Source organism: Cebus imitator, unplaced genomic scaffold, assembly GCF_001604975.1.
Source record: "Cebus imitator isolate Cc_AM_T3 unplaced genomic scaffold, Cebus_imitator-1.0 Scaffold121, whole genome shotgun sequence".
Taxonomy (NCBI): domain Eukaryota; kingdom Metazoa; phylum Chordata; class Mammalia; order Primates; family Cebidae; genus Cebus; species Cebus imitator.
The window spans coordinates 2,178,966-2,199,171 of record NW_016107436.1 but is presented as its reverse complement, the minus strand read 5'-3'; the positions used below and the strand labels follow the sequence as shown (position 1 = coordinate 2,199,171).

At 37.0% G+C, this 20,206-nt stretch overlaps 1 protein-coding gene across 1 annotated transcript in view; it reads right to left on the bottom strand.

The window, feature by feature from the left end:
* Positions 1–20,206, bottom strand: part of MED13 (mediator complex subunit 13) — a 124,292-nt gene that overhangs the window by 38,642 nt on the left and 65,444 nt on the right. Inside the window, exons 9-14 of the mRNA XM_037742444.1 lie at positions 12,861–13,074; positions 10,277–10,358; positions 3,412–3,533; positions 1,323–1,413; positions 976–1,190; positions 498–694 (exon numbers count right to left, since the gene is read on the bottom strand). Of these exons, the coding sequence (XP_037598372.1) occupies positions 498–694; positions 976–1,190; positions 1,323–1,413; positions 3,412–3,533; positions 10,277–10,358; positions 12,861–13,074 (921 nt within the window). The remainder of the gene's footprint in view (positions 1–497; positions 695–975; positions 1,191–1,322; positions 1,414–3,411; positions 3,534–10,276; positions 10,359–12,860; positions 13,075–20,206) is intronic.

Sequence of the window (20,206 nt, the reverse complement as noted above, 5' to 3'; positions counted from 1 at the left end):
CAAATTAAGCAGAACAGTCTTAAGTTTTCCAATAGTTTATCCATACCCAATTAACCATTGTAATTTTTTTTTTTTGAGATTAAGTTTTACTCTGTCGCCTAGGCTGGAGTGCACTGGTGCGATCTTGGCTCCCTGCAACCTCCACCTCCCGGGTTGAAGAGATTCTTGTCCCTCAGCCTCCCAAGTAGCTGGAACTACAGGCACAAGCCACCACGTTTGGGTAATTTTTCTATTTTTAGTAGTGACAGGGTTTCACATGTTGGCCAAGCTGGTCTCAAACTCCTGACCTCAAGGGATCCACCCATCTTGGCCTCCCAAAGTGCTGGAAACACAGGCATGAGCCACTGTTCCTCACCAATCATTATACTTGATTAATCAGAAATAATTTTTAAAATTTTCAAAAACCAATTTTCTTTTTCCAGCAAGCCAGGTAAATCTACAAAAAAAATTAAAGCTGTATAGGCATTCATATACTATCATAATAACATAAATCATACCCCTCTTTGATGAATGGCATTGCAGGCCCTGAAGGAAGCAATTCCAATTTTCCAACAGTCCAACTCTGACGGTAAATACACTCTTCTGGCAATTTGATAGGGGGCAGATATTGGCTTGGTAGAGTTTTTAGAGGTGCAAACATGGAACATCCCACTAGAATTTGACAATTTTCAGGCTTATAGACGTAAGAAAAATCCTACAATATAAAGATGGTAGGTTTTCAGTATCTTATCTTCTGGGGGAAAAAATAAAAAACTCAAACAAGCTCTGGACCTTTTTTCCTTTCTTTAAACAGAATAAAATGTAAATGCAATCCTATTCTTTCAATTAATGCAATCTTAATAGTGATACAATTCAGTCCTCAACTTAGCCACAAAACTGCAAACACTATCAAAGAATTTTTGAATACAGCAACAAACTAATTCTATAAGAAAATATAAGAAGTGAATTATTCTTCTAGAAAAAAAAAATACTTACTTTAATTTCAGAAGGTTTGGGGCTACAGAATCCCTCATCAACCTCAATTTTGAACTGTGCTCCTATACTAGAACTATTTCCTTCTAGAACAGTTCCTCCAGGCGTTGTATCCATACTACCATATTCTTTATTATTCATATTCATTGGGGAAAATCCCATAATATGTTGTTCCAATGATGGTGGTGTAGGATACATTTTATGAAGATCTGCAGTGCCTATATTTAATAAAAACATACATTTTAACACATCACTAAAAATAGGTGACTATTTAAAATAAAGGGAGTGGGGAGCTTTTTTGAGATTAAAAGTTTGCAAATTTATCTCATGCACAGATGTGGGACACTTACTTATGCAAGATAACGGGTCCAGATTTCCTGTCTTTGATTCCTTGCAGCTGGCTTTATCATCTGATCCATTCGCTGATTTTTTAGATCCAGGCTATTTAAAAAAAGCACATATTTATCTAAAATTTTACATCCAATGTGATCTCAAAATAGTAATCATTCAGATATAACCTAAAAGTAAAGCCCATTCATTAAAAGTAATATTTTGAATTTGACAGCCAAATACATACTAGTGTTGAAAGATATATTTCTTAGACAATCATCAACTTCAGGTTAGTTTCTCTGAAAACTTATTTGGTAAGCCTCCAAATTAAAAGGGAAAAGTTCCTCCAAAGAAAATGACCAATACTTTCAATATATACACAAGTAAGGTTAATCTTAAATTAAAACCCAAAATAAGAGGCTGGACGTGGTGGCTCATGCCTAAAATCCCAGCACTCTGGGAGGCAGAGGCAGGCAGATCAATTTGAAGCCAGGAGTTTGAGACCAGCCTGGCCAACATGGTGAAACCTCACCTGTACTAAAAATACAAAAAAATCAGCTGGGCGTGGAGGGGCATGTCTGTAATTCCGGCTACTCAGGAGGCTGAGGCACAAGAATTTCAGGAAGCTGAGGCGCAAGAATTGCTTGAGCCTGAAAGGCAGAGGTTGCAGTGAGCCAAGATTGCACCACTGCACTTCAGCATGGGCAACAGAGTGAGACTCTGTCTCAAAATAAAATAAAATAAATAAAAATAAGAAAACCTGCAATAAGAAGGAGTTGTAATTAACATTAGAAATGCTTCTTAGTAAAAGATACTTGCAAAGTATTTGTCTCCTTAAGCTAAACACATTAAAGTTTGTGTTTTTCCTATATATTCAATCATCCGCTTCTCTGAACTCTTATTTATACTTTTACCTTGTTTTGATAATCTCCTTACTCCTATAAAAATATTGTAACAGGTAAAACTAAGTACAAACTTCAGAAGATCTAATGACAAAGCAATAGGGTTCCTGAGTTTTAGTACATTGAACAAACAAGTCTTACTATTTCCAAGCTATTACCAATGTTTTCAGAGCTAACATTTGTTCCATGTCTTCTGTTAGACAGTTTGTGATAAATATTACTATGCAGACCACGTTCTGACTACAACCTTTTTATCTTAGAGGAACCACAGCTGATACATGAATGGTAGTAGAGAGTATGAATGTGTCAAAACATTGAAGGATATATTTGCCTAGTGAAGGGTGTCCTAAAATATACTACACTATGGGATATACAGTAAAAGTTTATGTATCTGCCATATATATAGATCTATATATATATATGTATGTATGTATGTGTGTACATACACACATATACATAAATATACATATATAGATATATATGCTGAGAAGAATAAATGCATATTATATAGGAAAAGAAAGACCAAATGTACCATAGAAGTTTCCAAGCTACCTTTATGCAGATGAAAAGGAATTCCCTTTTATGATAATGCAGCACCCAATTCATTAATTTGCCAGAGACTTGACATTCTAGGGAATCTCATTTTAAGCTTTAATTTCTTTTATCTTCACCTTTCTCTGCAAATGGGTGTTAAAGATCAAATATTACTTTTTCTTCCTCTTTCATTGTTATATCATGTATCTGTCTTATAATAATAGCTGTGATGTCAAACAAATTCAAAAGAACTGGTATTCCTTAATAAACTGACAAAGCAAATAACTTTAATGTCAATTATTTATGTGTTCTCTGAATGAGTAAATTCCAGGGTCATTTCTCAAACTATAGAATCAAATAGGAAAATAATTCTGCTTCCTAAAACCACAAAACAGAACATACAGCAGAGCTCAAATTAAGGTTAATCATGTGTTCCCTAAATGTAAAAACAAAAGGAGAAACAAAAATCTCAAAGTTTATAGGTGACACTATGGCAAGACTACTCAAACATGAGATTAAAAAAGAAACCAATGAGATTTTACTGTAAAATATTTCTCATTGTTCAGGGCTAAATCATAGTATTAAACTCACAAATCACTTCTAAATAATAAAATACATATATATATAATCAAGGAAAACAAATTATAATCCTATCCATTAATCAAATACTCACTGTTAGTTCATCTTCATCAGAATTGAAGAGATTATCAAGATCAGTATAAGAGACAGCCAGGTCTGAGTCATAAATCAAACTTGTTGATGGAGGACGGGCATGACTAGCAGGGCGTGGAGCATCTACAAAAGTCAATCAGAAAAATAAAACTGTTACTACTGACAAAATAAGTATTATTCTGTTTAAATTAGACATATAACTTTAAGTTCATAAGGGTATTATGCAACAAGAAACTGTAATTTATTGTTTAAAATCTAGAAAGTGTTTTTAATAGAAAAAATGTTATAAAGGCATAAGGGGCTTATACCTTTTCCAGGAAGCTCACTATAAGGTCAGGTAATCCATAAAATAGCTAAGTACTCTACATGAATAATTAATATATCAAATAAAAATATAAATGCTGGCCGGGCGCGGTGGCTCAAGCCTGTAATCCCAGCACTTTGGGAGGCCGAGGCGGGTGGATCACGAGGTCAAGAGATCGAGACCATCCTGGTCAACACGGTGAAACCCCGTCTCTACTAAAAATACAAAAAATTAGCTGGGCATGGTGGTGCGTGCCTGTAATCCCAGCTACTCAGGAGGCTGAGGCAGGAGAATTGCCTGAACCCAGGAGGCGGAGGTTGCGGTGAGCCGAGATCGCGCCATTGCACTCCAGCCTGGGTAACAAGAGCGAAAAAAAAAAAAAAAAAAAAAAAAAAAAAAAAAAAAAAAAAAAAAAAAAAAAAAAAAAAAAAATATATATATATATATATATATATATATAAATGCTATTTAGGAAAACAGAATTAAATACACACACATATTTGTAGTTTTTTTTGAGATGATGTCTCACTCTGTCACCACCAGGCTGGAATGCAGTGGCACAATCACACCTCACCGCAGCCTTGACCTCTCTGGCTCAAGCAATCCTCCCACCTCAGACTCCCCAGTAGTTGAGACTATAGGCATGTGACACCATGACCAGCTAATTTTTTTTTTCTTGAGTTGGGGCTCTGCCATGTTGCTCAAACTGGTCTTAAGCTCCTGGGCTCAAGCAATCTGCCTGCCTCTGCTTCCCAAAGTGCTGGGATTACAGGTGTGAGCCACCTCACCCAGCCTGTATTTTTCTCTTTCTGAAATGTAAAGGAAGAACAGAACAATGATTAAGGGGTGACTCGGGCCAGACTTTAATCTGAATCCCAGCTCTACCACTAACAGTATGGCCCTCGACAACTTACTTAACTTCTCTGTGCCTCAATACCAAGAACTGAATTAAATGTAATAGAATATAGGTTAATATGCTTTGCCCACTGCTAGGTGCTTAAGTACTAAATATTACCTCTTAGTTACTGTACTACAATTTTATTTTCCTTCCCTCCCGCCCCATTTTAGGGGAACAAATACATAATCCCAATTCCAATGAAAATTAAACTCCCCATATATTCCTGCACAAGAAAAACAATTTGATACGTAACTATCTAAATCATTCTCTGTCAACTGACTTGAAATAATACTCATTTTCAGAAAGAGAAAAGTCACTTTCCCAGTGCCTCTGTGTGTCAGTTCTAAAGATCCACTAGAGCTGCAGCTTTGAAATTTTAAGTAAAAATCCATCTAGGATACTTATTAAAAACCAAAATTTTGAAGCTCCACCTCAGGGATACTCCAGAATGTAGTATATGTTTCACATTTTGAGAAAGCTGTACCACAGGCACAAGAAGGGGCTTACATGTTTCCTATATCCCAGGGAATACCCCAGGATAAGTAGGCCAAATAACCCAATTTGTTTCCGAGTTTTTTTTTTTTTTTTTTAATGTATGTATTATGAAACGGCTAAATCAGGCTACTTAACATATTCATTACCTCATGTACAGATGCTTATTTTTCTATGGTGAAAACACTTAAATTCTACTCTCCATTTTCAAATATACAAAGTATTATTAATTGTAGTAACCACAATTTACAGTAGATCTCTTGAGCTTATTCCTCCCAACTGAAATTTTGTCCACTTTGGCCATCTCCCTAATCCGTCCACTCCTAGTCTCTGGTAATCACCATTTTACTTTCTACTTCCATGAGTCCAATTTTTTTAGATTCCACATGAAAGTGAGATCATACAGTACTTATCTTTCTGTGTCTGGCTTATTTCATGTAGCATAATGTCCTCCAGGTTCATCCACGTTATCACAAATAGCAGAATTCCCTTCTCTTTTTAAGGCCAAACAGTATTTCACTGGTGTATATATACCACATTTTTTAAATCTAGTCATCCACTGATGGACACTTAGGTTGATTTCATATCTTGGCGACTATGAATAATATTGCAATGAACATGGAAATGCAGATATCAGTATTAACATACTGACTTCACATTCTCTTGATACATGTCCAGTAGTGGGACTGCTAGATCATATGCAGTTCTATTTTCTGAAGAATCTCCATACTGTTTTCCGTGATGGCTGTACAACATTTACCTTTCCTCCAACAGTAAACAAAGATTCCCATTTCTCTACATTCTTACCAACACAGCTTTCCTCTTTTTGATAATAGCCACGGTTAACAGGCATGAGGTGATATCTCATTGCGGTTTTAATTTGTATTTCTCTGATGATTAGTGATGTTTAACGCTGCTTCATATACCTGTTACCCATTTGTATGTCTTTTTTTGAGAAGCATCTAATCAAGCCCCTTACTCAATTTTTAATTGGGTTGTTTTTTTTTCCTATTGACAGTTCCTTACATATTTTGAATATTAACCCCTTATCAAACATACAGCTTATAAATATATTCTCCCATAGCTTGTCTCTTCACTGGGGATTTTTCCCTTTGTTGTGCAGAAGCTTTTTAGTTTGATGTGATCTCATTTTGCTGCCTGTGCTTGTGGGGTCATATCCAAAAAAGTCTTTTCCCAGATCAATGTCATGGCGCTTTTCTCCAGTTTTCTTCTAGTAGTTGTATAGTTTCGGGTCTTAGACTCAAGTTGTCAATGCATTTTGAGTTGATTTTTGTATATGATGTGAGATGAGGATCTATATATCTAAATATCCAGTTTTCTACGCACCACTTACTGAACTGACTGTCCTTTCTCCACTGGGTGTCCTTAGCATCTCAGTTGAAATCAGTTGACCAGAAATAGGTGGATTTATTTCTGGGCTCTCTATTCTGTTCCATTGACCTATGTGTCTTTTCTTATGCCAGTACCATGCTGTCTGACTTAGAATAGCTTTGTAATAGATCCCCCTCTGCCGCTTTTTTTTGTGTCTGAGATGGAGTTTTGCTCTTGTTGCCCAGGCTGGAGTGCAATGGCGCGATCTTGGCTCACTGCAACCTCCACCTCCCGGGTTAAAGTGATTTTCCTACTTCAGCCTCCTAAGTAGCTGGGATTACAGCCACATGTCACCACGCTCAACTAATTTTTGTATTTTTAGTAGAAATGGGGTTTCGCTATGTTGGTCAGGCTGCTCTCAAACTCCTGACCTCAGGTGATCTGCCTGCCTTGGCCTCCCAAAGTGCTGGGATTACAGGCATGAGCTACCATACCCAGCCTATTTTTATTTTTTAATTTTTAAAATATGTAACCTTTGATTGATGGATTGATTGGAGATGTAGTTTCACTCTTGTCACCCAGGCTGGAGTCAAACGGAGCAATCTTGGCTCACTGCAACCTCCGCCTCCCAAATTCAAGCAACTCTCCTGCCTCAGCCTCCTAAGTAGCTGGGATTACGTGTATGCGCCACCACGCCCAGCTCATTTTGTATTTTTAGTAGAAATGGGGTGTTGCCATATTGACCAGGCTGGTCTCAAACTCCTGCCCTCAAGTGATCCGCCCACCTTGGCCTCCCGAAGTGCTGGGATTACAGACATGAGCCACCACCCCCAGGCTATGTATTTTTTTACACTGACAGGGTCTCACTAGGTTGGCCAGAGTGGTCTTGAACTCCTGGCCTCCAGCAATCCTCCCACTGTGGCCTCCCAAAGTATTAGGATTATAGGCATGGGCCATGATACCTGGCCTCGCAGCAGATTTTCAAATCAGGTAGTATGATGCCACCAATTTTGTTCTTTTTGCTCAAGATTGCTTTAGCCATTCAGAGCCTTTTGTGATTCTATACAAATTTTAGGATTGTTTTTTCTATTACTGTGAAAAATGTCATTGGAATTTTGATAGATATTGCTCTGAATCTGTAGATCACTTTGGCAAATAATCCAAATTGTTGAATAGCCAAGCTACCTAGACCAAATCAGATAGATTTTTTTTTTTCTTATTTTTGGTTATCCAGAAACCCTCTCTATTTATTCCAAATATTAAAACTTTATCAAAAAAACACACACACAAAGATGACTTACTTTGCCCACATCAAAAGTTAAACGGATTTTGCTGTACATCGTGGTGACTAATTAACAACATATTGTATGCTTCCGAATTGCTGAGAGTAGATTTTAAGTGTTCTCACCACACACACACAAAAAAGGTAAGTATATAAGGTAATGCATACATTAAATAGCTTGATTTAGCCATTCCACTATATACATATAGTGAGATATATACATATATATATAGTGGAATATATATATATATAGTAGGATATATAGTGGAATGGCTAAATACACAAACACACACACACGCACTAATTCCAAGTGTTTGCTCACTGAAGAAAACAGTACTGACGGTACTGTTAAGCTTATAGTTATAGGGGTTAGAATAAGAGACTATATTCTCCTCATACCAGTCTCCACTGTTTAAATTATAATTGAAAAAATGATTTAGAATCAGCTCAACTATAATTGTGCTGTAGCACAGAATATGAGTAAAACGTAAAAAAAAATGTAAATATATATATTTTGGTATATATAGATACACATACATACACACACACACATACCAAAACATCATGTTGTATACCATAAATGTATACAATTTTTACTCGTCAATTAAAACATAAAAAATTATTTTAAAAGTTAAATGGGTTTTATAAATGAACTACTATATTGTGTCTCTTTATTCCATTCACAAGGACTTAAGTCAGACATTTTTTTTGAGACAGAGTCTTGCTCTGTCGCCTAGGCTGGAGTGCAGTGGCAAGATCTTGGCTCACTGTAATCTCCACCTCCCGGGTTCAAACAATTCTCCTGCCTCAGCCTCCTGAGTAGCTAGAACTATAGGCATGTGTCACCACACCCAGCTAATTTTTGTATTAGTGGAGACAGTGTTTCACCACATTGGTCAGGCTGGTCTCAAACTCGTGACCTCGTGATCTACCCTCCTTGGCCTTCAAAAGTGCTGGGATTACAGGTGTAAGCCATTGTACTCGGCCCAGACACTTTCAAAGTGGAGTCTTGACCACTGTATTCCCAACTCCCAAACAGTGCCTACACATAACAGGTGCTAAATATTTGTTAAATTAGTGGCCCCAGAACAGCTCTTTTAACTTGTGTGTGTGGGAAGAAAATGAAAACAGAATTCCAATAAAGTTTAATTTAGAAATTGTGGTTTTAGATCCAAAGGACTTTATCTTATTTTATAGGTGAAAACTTTTTAAAAAAACATTTTGCTCATTTATTCCATGTCACAACACAATCATAGTTCACCTTATTCTAAATCATTTTTCAATTTTTATTTATTTATTTTTTGAGATGGGGTCTTGCTCTGTCACCAAGACATGAGTGCAGTGGCACAATTTCAGCTCACTGCAACATCCGTCTCCTATGTTCAAGCAATTCTCCTGCCTCAGTCTCCCAAGTAGCTGGGATACAGGCGCCTGCCACCATGCCTGGCTAATTTTTGTATTTTTAGTAGAGACAGGGTTTCACCATGTTGGCCAGGCTGGTCTCGAACTCGTGATCTCAGGTGATCCACCCGCCTCAGCCGCCCAAACTCCTAGGATTACAAATGTAAGCCACCATGCTTGGCCCATCTTGGCTCACCACAACCTCCACCTTCCAGGTTCATGCAATTCTCCTGCCTCAGGCTCCTGAGTAGCTGGCACTACAGACATGCACCACCATGCCTGGCTAATTTTTGTTTTTTTTTTTTTTAAGTAGAGACGGGTTTCACTATGTCGGCCAGGATGGTCTCAATCTCTTGACCACCTGATCCGCCCACCTTGGCCTCCCAAAGTGCTAGGATTACAGGCGTGAGCCATCACACCCAGCCTAACTTTTGTTTTAGTAGGGATGGGTTTCACTATGTTGAGCAGGCTGGTTTTGAACTCCTGATCCCAAGTGATCCACCCACCTTGGCCTCCCAAAGTGTTGGGATTACAGGTGTGAGCCACCACGCCTGGACTCATTTTTCAAATATCATTGAAACAATGGAGACAGGTATGAGGAGAATTTATAGTCTCCTAATTGTAATCCCCATAGCTATAGGCTTCAAAGTAGTGTCAAATCTTCAGAGAGCAAACACTTGGAGTTATTATAATGAAACACTATACTGTCAACCAACTGGACATCTGTATCTTTCTCCTGTTTTTTACAAGTGTGTTTTTCCTGGATAGTATAACTATACCCTTGGCATAGTATAACAATAGCTTTTTCTCAATCAGTTTCCATTCAATACGTGCCTTCATTCTTTTATTTCCTTTCGCATAATTCCCAGTAGGAGGGTGTGGGAAATCTATTACATAAAACTGAGTTTTTAATGGAAAACTATTTTTATATGTAAAAAACAGGAAACAGGTTGCAATAATTCAAAACACAAATTCTATCACCTGAACTTGCTTCTTCCAATAAAAGATAACCAATAAATCTACCATTTAAGAAGGAATCCTTTTTATGAAATATAAAAAATTATACAAAAAGGAATATTAGAAGTCCAACAATATTAGATCAGTCTGTAGTAACAATCCTGGAATACGGTATTTTGATTAAGAAATAAAGTTTTTACCTTGCTTGATAGAGGGACTAAATAATGACATAGCATCTTCTTCATGTGATAACACTGTTACACTAGATGTCCCATCTTCTACCTGCAAACAAATACTGCATGTTAGGATGAAATACATAATTTACCAACAATAAAATCTACCAATTATTGAGTGGTTATGTGTCAGGCATCCTGCTAAGTGTTTAACATACATTATCCCCGATTCTTATAGTTAACAAGTAGTATGCTTATCTTTTTTTGTTGTTGTTAAGATGGAATCTTGCTCTGTCACCAGGCTGGAGTGCAGTGGTGCTATCTCAGCTCACTGCGACCTCCGCCTTCCAGGTTCAAACCTGCCTCGGCCTCCCAAGTAGCTGGGACTATAGGCACATGCTACCATGCCCAGCTAATTTTGTATTTTTAGTTGAGACGGGGTTTCGCCATGTTGGCCAGGATGGGCTCGATCTCTAGACCGCATGACCTGCCTGCCTAAGACTCCCAAAGTATTGGGATTACAGGAATGAACCATTGTGCCTATAGTATGTTTATCCTATAGACAAAAAAAGTAGAGACTCTAATGTACCCAGAAAATATGGCTAATAAGTAGTGAGAGTTGAATTTTATCCTAAATCTGTCAAGCTCCAAACTCCATGTTCTTCTTTTCTTTTTTTTTTGAGACAGATTCTCACTCTGTCGCCCAGGCTGGAGTGCAGTGGTGCAATCTTGGCACCATAACCACTGCCTCTCAGGTTCAAGATTCTCCTGCCTCATTCTCTGGAGTAGCTGGAATCACAGGCATGCACCACTACACCTGGCTAATTTTTGTATTTTTAGTAGAGATGGGGTTTTACCATGTTAGCAGGCTGATCTCAAACTCCTGACCTCAGGTAATCCACCCGCCTCAGCCTCCCAAGGTGCTGGGATTATAAGCATGAACCACTGCTCTGGGCCAATTCATGTTCTATTATACTTGCAGCTTTCTCAGCTACCACTACTCTCACACTTCCAAAAAGACAAAATTTCAAGTACCTGGCATATAGTAGGGCTAAGTAAAACTTTGTGAAATTAATTCTTTGTATTAAACATATTATTGAGGGCCAGTCGTGGTGGTTCACACCTGTAATCCCAGAACTTTGGGAGGCTGAGGTGGGCAGATCACGTGAGGTCGGGAATTCAAGACCAGCCTGACCAACACAGAAAAACCCCATCTCTATTAAAAATACAAAATTAGCCAAGCATGGTGGCACATGCCTTTAATCCTAGCTACCTGGAAGGCTGAGGTGGGAGAATCACTTGAACCAGGAAGGTGGAGTTTGCAGTGAGCCAAGATTGCGCCATTGCACTGCAGCCTGTGCAACAAGCGCGAGACTCCATCGCAGGAAAAAAAAAAAAACAAAAAACCCCCAAAAAAACAAAAAACATATTTTTGCATCTTTTTCATAACTCTACAGATTTCAATTTTCTTTTTCTTTTTAGATAGAGTCTTGCTCTGTCACCAGGCTGGAGTGCAGTGGCACAATTTTGGCTCAATCCAACCCCTGCCTCCGTAGTTCAAGCTATTCTCCTCCTTCAGCCTTCCAAGTAGCTGGGATTACAGGTGTCCGCCACAGCACCCAGTTAATTTTTGTAGTTTTTGTAGTGGGGACAGGGTTTCACCATCTTGGCCAGGCTGGTCTCGAACTCCTGACCTTGTGATCCACCCGCCTTGGTCTCCCAAAGTGCTGGGATTACAGGTGTGAGCCACTATGCCTGGCCAATTTTCATATTTTGTATTTAAGAAAAATTCTTGTGTAGCAGAGTTATTCTCATATATTGGATTTTTAAATTTTTAATCTAGTAACTATTATCTTGCACTTCATTTTTACTTTTAGGTGCACTATAAGTTCCTAAATCACATATTCAGAAATATTAGTCTTTAAACTCAGTGATGTATAATTGTATTTGTAAAGAACAAAATCTTTTCATTATCACAGACCAGGTATAACTGGTACCATGTGCTTGATTTACTCATTTAAAAAAACTGTGTTTTTGTCTGTGGCCATACCACCCTGAACACACCCGATCTCGTCTGATCTCGGTCAGGCCTGGTTAGTACTTGGATAGGAGACCACCTGGGAATACCGGGTGCTGTAGGCTTTTAAAAAAAATAAAATTAAAAAATAAATAAAAATAAAATAAAAAATAAAAAAAGTGTGTTTTTCTTTTTTTCTTTTGAAGAAGTGGCCTGATCTTGGCTCACTGCATCTTCAGCCTCCTGGGTTCAAGCAATTCTCCTGCCTCAGCCTCCTGAATAACTGGGATTATAGGTGAATGCCACCATACCCGGCTAAGTTTTGTATTTTTGTTAGAGACGGGTTCACTATGCTGGCCAGGCTGCTCTCAAAATCCTGACCTCAGGTGATCTGCCTTCCTCGATCTCCCAAAGTGCTAGGATTACAGGCATAAGCCACTGCACCTAGCCAAAAATACACTTTTTAAAATAAATGATTACTCTTTCTATTCTAAGACAAAATAAGTGAGATAAGTGTGGTACTAAGTGTGTTACTACTATATTCAGAGCTACAAAATCAACAGTGACCCTTTGGTGTACTGTGATTTCTCTTACCTTGTGTTTTTTTCCAGCTTCTCTCTCACTATTTTGTCTATCTTTTTTATCAGGAAAAAGGAATTCCTCATCTCCTTCAACAAATGCATATGGATCAATTTTAGGTTCTTGTTCTGCATCAGATGCTATTGCTGAAAGATACTGATTTTTAATTTGATATTGCTGCACTAATTCATCAGAAACTTTTAAAGGTTTCTTACATTGCACCATTAACCTGCACAAAAAAAATTAAAAAAAAAATTATCCACATAAGTATTAAAAATTTCCAAAACAACATAAGTATCATAAGGTTTTTATATTTACTTAAAGATTATCTAACCTGCAATCCCTTATTTCACAAATGAAGAGGCATGAAAATATTAAATAATTTATTGAAGTCTCAAATTTAGCCACAGAGAAATGAGGCTAAAATCCAAGTTTCCTAACTACGTGATCTATCAAAATATGTTGTCTTTAGGTAATTCATTTTTTTCAAGTTCTTAAGCATACTATATTGTCCAAATCCATTCCCTGAAAGGGGTTCTTAAATCTAAACTGCTCCAGTATAGTGACTCAAAGTGGGGGCTTTATAGTGAGGTAAAATACTTTTAAAACAATTTATACAATGAAAATGATTATGCATTGTTTTATTGCCATGAATAGATATACTTTTAAGTTTCAAATTTTTGAAGGCCTGATATGTGGTTCATGAAAATAACATTATTACTATTAATAGTGGCAAGATGTTTCACAAGGGAAGGTGAAGTTTCAGTGCAAGTATCTCAGAGTTCTTTTCTAATCACATTGGCACATCAGTTTTTAAGTTTAATTAGTCTTCTGGTTCAACACAGTGACTAAAAAATCCTTCTCTTTACTCTTCTAAAATAACCAATAAAATGACAAGAGATGACAGAACAAGACAGAAGACAATATGAAGTTAGAAAGATGAACTAAGTGGAAACTGACAGACTACAGAAGGCTGAAATCTAAGGACAAAAGAGGGAAGCCACAAGAAGTAAGCTGATCTGTACCAGAGAACCCTGGAAAGCATCAGGACTTTTCTCTCTCTGAAGACCCGACTGCTTGGTGGGCATGAACACAGAATCACTAGCTTCTTGTTTGTGTAAGACACGTTTAGACTCTTAAAGTTCTGTTCTCTCAGGTTTACAAAGCTAATGTTCTCAAGCTGTCAGTAGCTAGCAGCCAAGCTTCTAGTCAGATCATGTTCAGAATCTTGCAATGACTATTTCACTCCGAGAAAAAACAAAGTCCTTATACCATCCTATGAAAACCTTCCATCATCTTGTTCTCCTCTCCAAATGCATCTTCTACGATTCTGGTCCTCTCTTATACTGCTTCCAAGGGCTTCCTTTAGGTTCCTCAATGGGTTCCAGACCCATTCCTGGCTATTTCTTTTATTGGGAATATTATTCCAAATAACTGCACGGCCAGCTCACTTCCTTAAAGTCTTTGCTTAAATGTCACCTCTCTATGAGACCATAACTACCTTATTTAAAATAGCAATATGCCCAATTGCCTCAATAATAATACCCCTTACCCTGCTCTATTTTCCTCCATAGCACTTATCTTTTAACACATTACATAATTTATTATGTTCATAGTTGACTGTCACTCACACTAGAAGGACAGGGATCTTATCTTTGTTCACTGATTTAGCACAGGTGCCTAGAGTGCCTGGTACATAATATTATGGTATGGAACAAACCATAATACTTGGTAATAAATAAATGAAATCTAAAAGTCATAGACTGAGATGTTTGTGCATTAGTACTACTAAAATACAGTATCTTATACTTTGAAATGAACAATTTTTACATACTAGAAAGTACCAATGCCAGTGCTTATCTATACTGAGTACCGAGACAAAAATTATAAGATATGTAAGGTCTGGGAGCAGTGAAGGTATTTGCAGATTGTAAATTCTTTGACTGACAGGGAAATCATATCTCATTAACCTATTCACTAATGCCTAGCACTAGCAGCACTTGATCTCTTACAAACTGAGGGCAAAACAAGCCATCAAAACAAAAACTAATTTTTAAACAGGCTATAAAATTTCAAATACATACCATTATTATTCCAAATATGCCCTAGATTTATTCAAAAAACTAAAATCCCAATCATACAAAAATTTTCTTCTGTGGGAACATAATGTTAACATACTGTCATTGGGGATATGTTTTATAATTAATCACTAGAATAGTTCTATTCTATAAACAGATGATTTTCAAGTGTAGTTTTTTTACCTCACCACATTAGACTCTTTAAGTAAACGGTGGCTGAATTGTCTACAAAATATTCACTAATGCAAATCTTTTCAAAATAGTAAATCTAGGTACTTTGATATGTACTTTTCTTATTTAATACTTAAAATAATCTTTTATGATAGGAAATGAAGGGTATTATCCCTGACTTTGATGCAGAAATTATGTAAAATCAACGGCTTTGCTAAGGTCACATAGTGGCAAAGTTAGAGCTGAAAAGATTTTAAGTATTCATATTCAAATAACTATTCTCAGGGAAGAAAGTATAAGAAATCTTCCTTCCCCCAGTCTGAAAGACACTACTACTCTCTGTAGAGATAAATAAAACAACTCTGTGCTGCATATTGTTGTCCTACTGCAGAAGTGTAAAAACCTTCACAATGTTTACATAAGTAGTTGCTAGACTACTGTGCAGTAACATTATTAAAAGGGCCAATTCTACTGCACAGGGCTCTATTAAAACAAAAATTAGTAAACCAAATGCATTACCTAAATATGACTTTTTGTTATTTTATTGAATCATTCTCACAGACATTATGTGCAAATAATTTAAATGTAGTCAATTTCAAGAGTATCAAGGCACAATAAATTTAAAAATATAAATCATTTACATTATACATTCTTCTATATTCAAAGCTGATAAAAAATTAAAAATTATTACTTTTAAGAGATGCCAGATAAAAAACTCCAATTATCATACACTTTTATGAATGCAAATAACTTATCCTTTCCTCAAATGAACTTTCACATTCAGCCAAATAATTAACTACACAGACAGTTTCAATTAGACATAAAGCTACATACAGACAAACTGTGAAAGGATCAGGTACAGTCATGAATAGGAAGTATTACAAGGCCCAAAGCAAATTTAAATTATTCATTAATTGCATCTCCTTCCTTTTACTGTGACAACAACGTATTATCCTGAAACATACTCATATAGAATTTAACATGGCTCATGGCATGGTAACATATGCTGTTATGCCTTTATTCAATAAAAATTCTTCCAGATGAGGTATGACAGTATTTAAGGATCAACAATTATAGAAGGAGATAAGCTATAGAAGGAAAGTTAAGGAACAAATGAAGGCAATAATGTCAAAATCTCCCCACTACTTTTTTTTCTTTTGAGACAAGGTCTTGCTCTGTCACCCAAGCTGGAGTGCAGTGGCACGGTCTCAGCCCCCTGTAACCTTCACCTCCAGAGCTCAAAGTATCCTCCCTCTTCAGTTTCCTGAGTAGCTGGGACTACAGGCATGTACCAACACACTTGGCTAGTTTTTAATTTTTTGTAGAGATAGGGTCTCCCTACATTGCCCAGGCTGGTCTTGAACTTCTGGGCTCAACTGATCCTCCTGTGTTTGCCTCCCAAAGTGCTGGGATTACAGGTGTGAGTCACTGCGACCAGCCTAAAATCTACCACTTTTTTTTTTTTTTGAGACGGAGTTTCACTCTTGTTACCCAGGCTGGAGTGCAATGGCGCGATCTCGGCTCACCGCAACCTCCACCTCCTGGGTTCAGGCAATTCTCCTGCCTCAGCCTCCTGAGTAGCTGGGATTACAGGCACGCGCCACCATGCCCAGTTAATTTTTTGTAGTTTTAGTAGAGACGGGGTTTCACCATGTTGACCAGGATGGTCTCGATCTCTTGACCTCGTGATCCACCCACCTCGGCCTCCCAAAGTGCTGGGATTACAGGTGTGAGCCACCGCACCCGGCCAATCTACCACTTTTTAAAGGGTATTTTTTCTATTACGATCTCCCACATTCAGAATCAATCCTTAAACTGAGTCAAGGTCACTGTCAAAAGGAAAGCTTTATTGTATTAAAATAAAACAGCAAATAAGACTTAAAAGATTTAGAGTACAGTAAAAACAAAACAAGTTTATTTCATCACAGACTTTCTGTGAAACAAAGGCATTCAGAACTACCTTTCAGAGATCTAATAATGCATTCTGTAACTATACATACACATCTGGTACATTACTAATTACAACATAGGAGTTAGTTCTATTGATGAACATCATAGTTAAGATATCCTGATATACTTTGGCTAGAGAATAAAACATGTAAAGAACTATGCTCAAATATAGTTCTTTCTTTGCTCAGGGTTTAGAAAGGTTTCCCTCTGAATCAGAATAGCAGATTAAACAATGATAAATTGTTCTAAAACTGACTGCTAAACCCTTGAAAAAAGATATGTTTCTTGCCAGAAATTTCCCTATCTTTAAAATTTATACAATTCTTAGCCTCCATCCTGAAATACATGCTATCATTAACTAACAGAAACTAAAAAGAATCAGAAACCAAAGAAGGATAGATATTTGAAACAAATGTCTTACATATAGATTATGCTATGTTCCACTCCAACCTCTCCTTCCCTGCAAGTAAATTCTAACAAATTAGAAAAGGAATTTTACTTTTTAAAAAGTCTTTTGAAAGTTAAACATAAAACTGCTGCACATCAAAGTCTAAGAATAAAAAAGTACTTTGAAATGATAAATTCTGTTACTCTATACTGGTTAAGTAGCTGTTACCACCTAAAACTGCTGATTAGAAAAATCAAGAGGGCCTGGTGCAGTGGCTCACACCTGTAATCCCAGTGCTTTGAGAGGCTGAAGTAGTAGCACCACTGAAGACCAGGAGTTCAAGACCAGCCTGAACAACATAGCGAGATCCTGTCTCTATAAAAAAAAAAAATGTTTTCAATTAGCCGAGCAGTGTTGTTGCATGCCTGTAGTCTTGGCTTCTTGGGAGGCTAAGGAGGATGGATCGCTTGAGCCCAGGAGTTCAAGGCTACAGTGAGCCATGATCATGCCACTGCACCATAGCCTGGGTAACAGAGCAAGATCCTCTCTCTTAAAAAAAGAAAAAATAAAAATCAAGAGTATTGCTCTCTTTCACTAACCCACTATTATGGACAGTGCCACCTTTCAACAGCAATTAATGGAAACACTTACTTACACCAAACAGAAAATGGAGTTTCACTTAACATAAGTAAAACAAAGCTCTGAATTTCTCCTACTGTAATTTTCTATAAAGGCACACACCTGTAAGCATTCCTCTATTATAAATCAACTAGTTCTTTATTTCTACTGATGCATTCTTGTCCTTTTGCATTGTATATTTACTCTAACTGGGTTATTAACAGTCCCCTCTATTAAATTTCAGACATGATCCCAACTGCCTGATGAAATCTCTCAGCAGGCACCTCAAACTGAATTCACATTTTTACAATGTACTCACATAACATACACATAGCTAAAGTCACGTAGTATAAAAAGAGATCGATGAAAAGCCTAAGTATTTCAATCTCTCTCCTTCAAGATAACAGACTATTTCTATCATCAAATTAAGGTAGAAAAAACCCTATCTATATGCCAGCATTTATGTTTGCACATATGTACTTTGTTCCTAATCTATCTAGAGATCTTCCTATATCAGTCTATATAGATTTCCTTTGCTTATTTTAGTGGATATGCCATTATTAATTAGTCAGACGTTCCTTATTTAGCAAGACCTTACTTTCATAAGGAATCAAAGTATTTCCATTTAGAAATGCTACTTTAAAAAAATCAGAAAAATTAAGTTTGGTAAGATTTAGCCTAAAGTGGGTAAAAAGAATGGTAGGAAGAAAAAAAAATGATAGAGATACCTTCAAACCTATTCTTTCTTATCTTTACATCTCATGAACTAAATATGCTTGGCCTTAAACTCTCCTTTTATTCCCCTACTTTACTATTCAACTGACTGCAAAGTTCTTCAAAATACATTCCACAGCATCTGTAACATTCATACATCCCTGCTGCTTCTAACTTCCTAGTGTCAGCCTCACATCATTTTGCATGAGCTCTTCAAACATGTCCAAACTGATCTCCTTTCATACAGATATATCTTTTCAGTTCAAGCAACCTTTCAATAACATTACTTGGTTAGTTTTTCCAAAATCCTTATTTTCCAAAACTTGTTATTTTATCTCACTCAATACTTACAACAGTCACTCCATGACCTCAAGATAATATAGAAACTTAGGAATATCATTCTGCTATTTCATTCTATAGCCCTACGCTTTTCAGGAATCATTTCTCATCATGACATACCAAACTACTAAGGAGCATCCCTATAATCTAACCATACCAAACTACATAAAGCTGCTGGATCTTCATAAATGGAATTAAATTACTCCCCACTCTGTGTCTGTACTACATTTTATTTACAACTCTATCAGATAATATGTTATTTTTCCATTAGACTACCATTTAATTTATGGTCAAGAGTAAATTTATTTTATACACCAACAGTGCTCCAAAGCATCCTCCATAAGAGAAACTTCACTTTTATTCAAACTGGAAAAAAAAAATACCTTTGAAGAATATGGACTTAAATAGAGATAATATTCCTAAGAAGAGATGCAGAAGGCAGAGGACTTGCAACAGCCCTCTAAATAACTTCATTAAAATTAATTGCTAAACATTTAAAGGCACATTCCAAACTCAAATGAGGAAAAAAATAGATATTTACAATGACTAGGTGATAGAAATTCACCAATTTACTAATACAAACAAACTAGGCTTCTGAATGGATTACTCTATGACTAAAAAGGTGTTTGATCATATTACATCTTTAAAATTATAAGTGCTTCTAAAAAGAATTTAAGAAGGTTGTTTAAATGCCATCAAGGTTGGGCGCGGTGGCTCACGCCTGTAATCCCAGCACTTTGGGAGACCGAGATGGGTGGGTCACGAGGTCAAGAGAACAAGACTAAAATGTATGGGAAATCTCCCCCATGAAGTCAATCAGTAAACATGCTTGATCTTTCTAATAACTATTACTTTAGAGTTCAAATTTCTCTTGCAAATTATTCATTAAAGCACCTCGGCCGGGCGCGGTGGCTCACGCCTGTAATCCCAGCACTTCGGGAGGCTGAGGCGGGTGGATCACGAGGTCAAGAGATCGAGACCATCCTGGTCAATATGGTGAAACCCCGTCTCTACTAAAACTACAAAAAATTAGCTGGGCATGGTGGCGCGTGCCTGTAATCCCAGCTACTCAGGAGGCTGAGGCCGGAGAATTGCCTGAACCT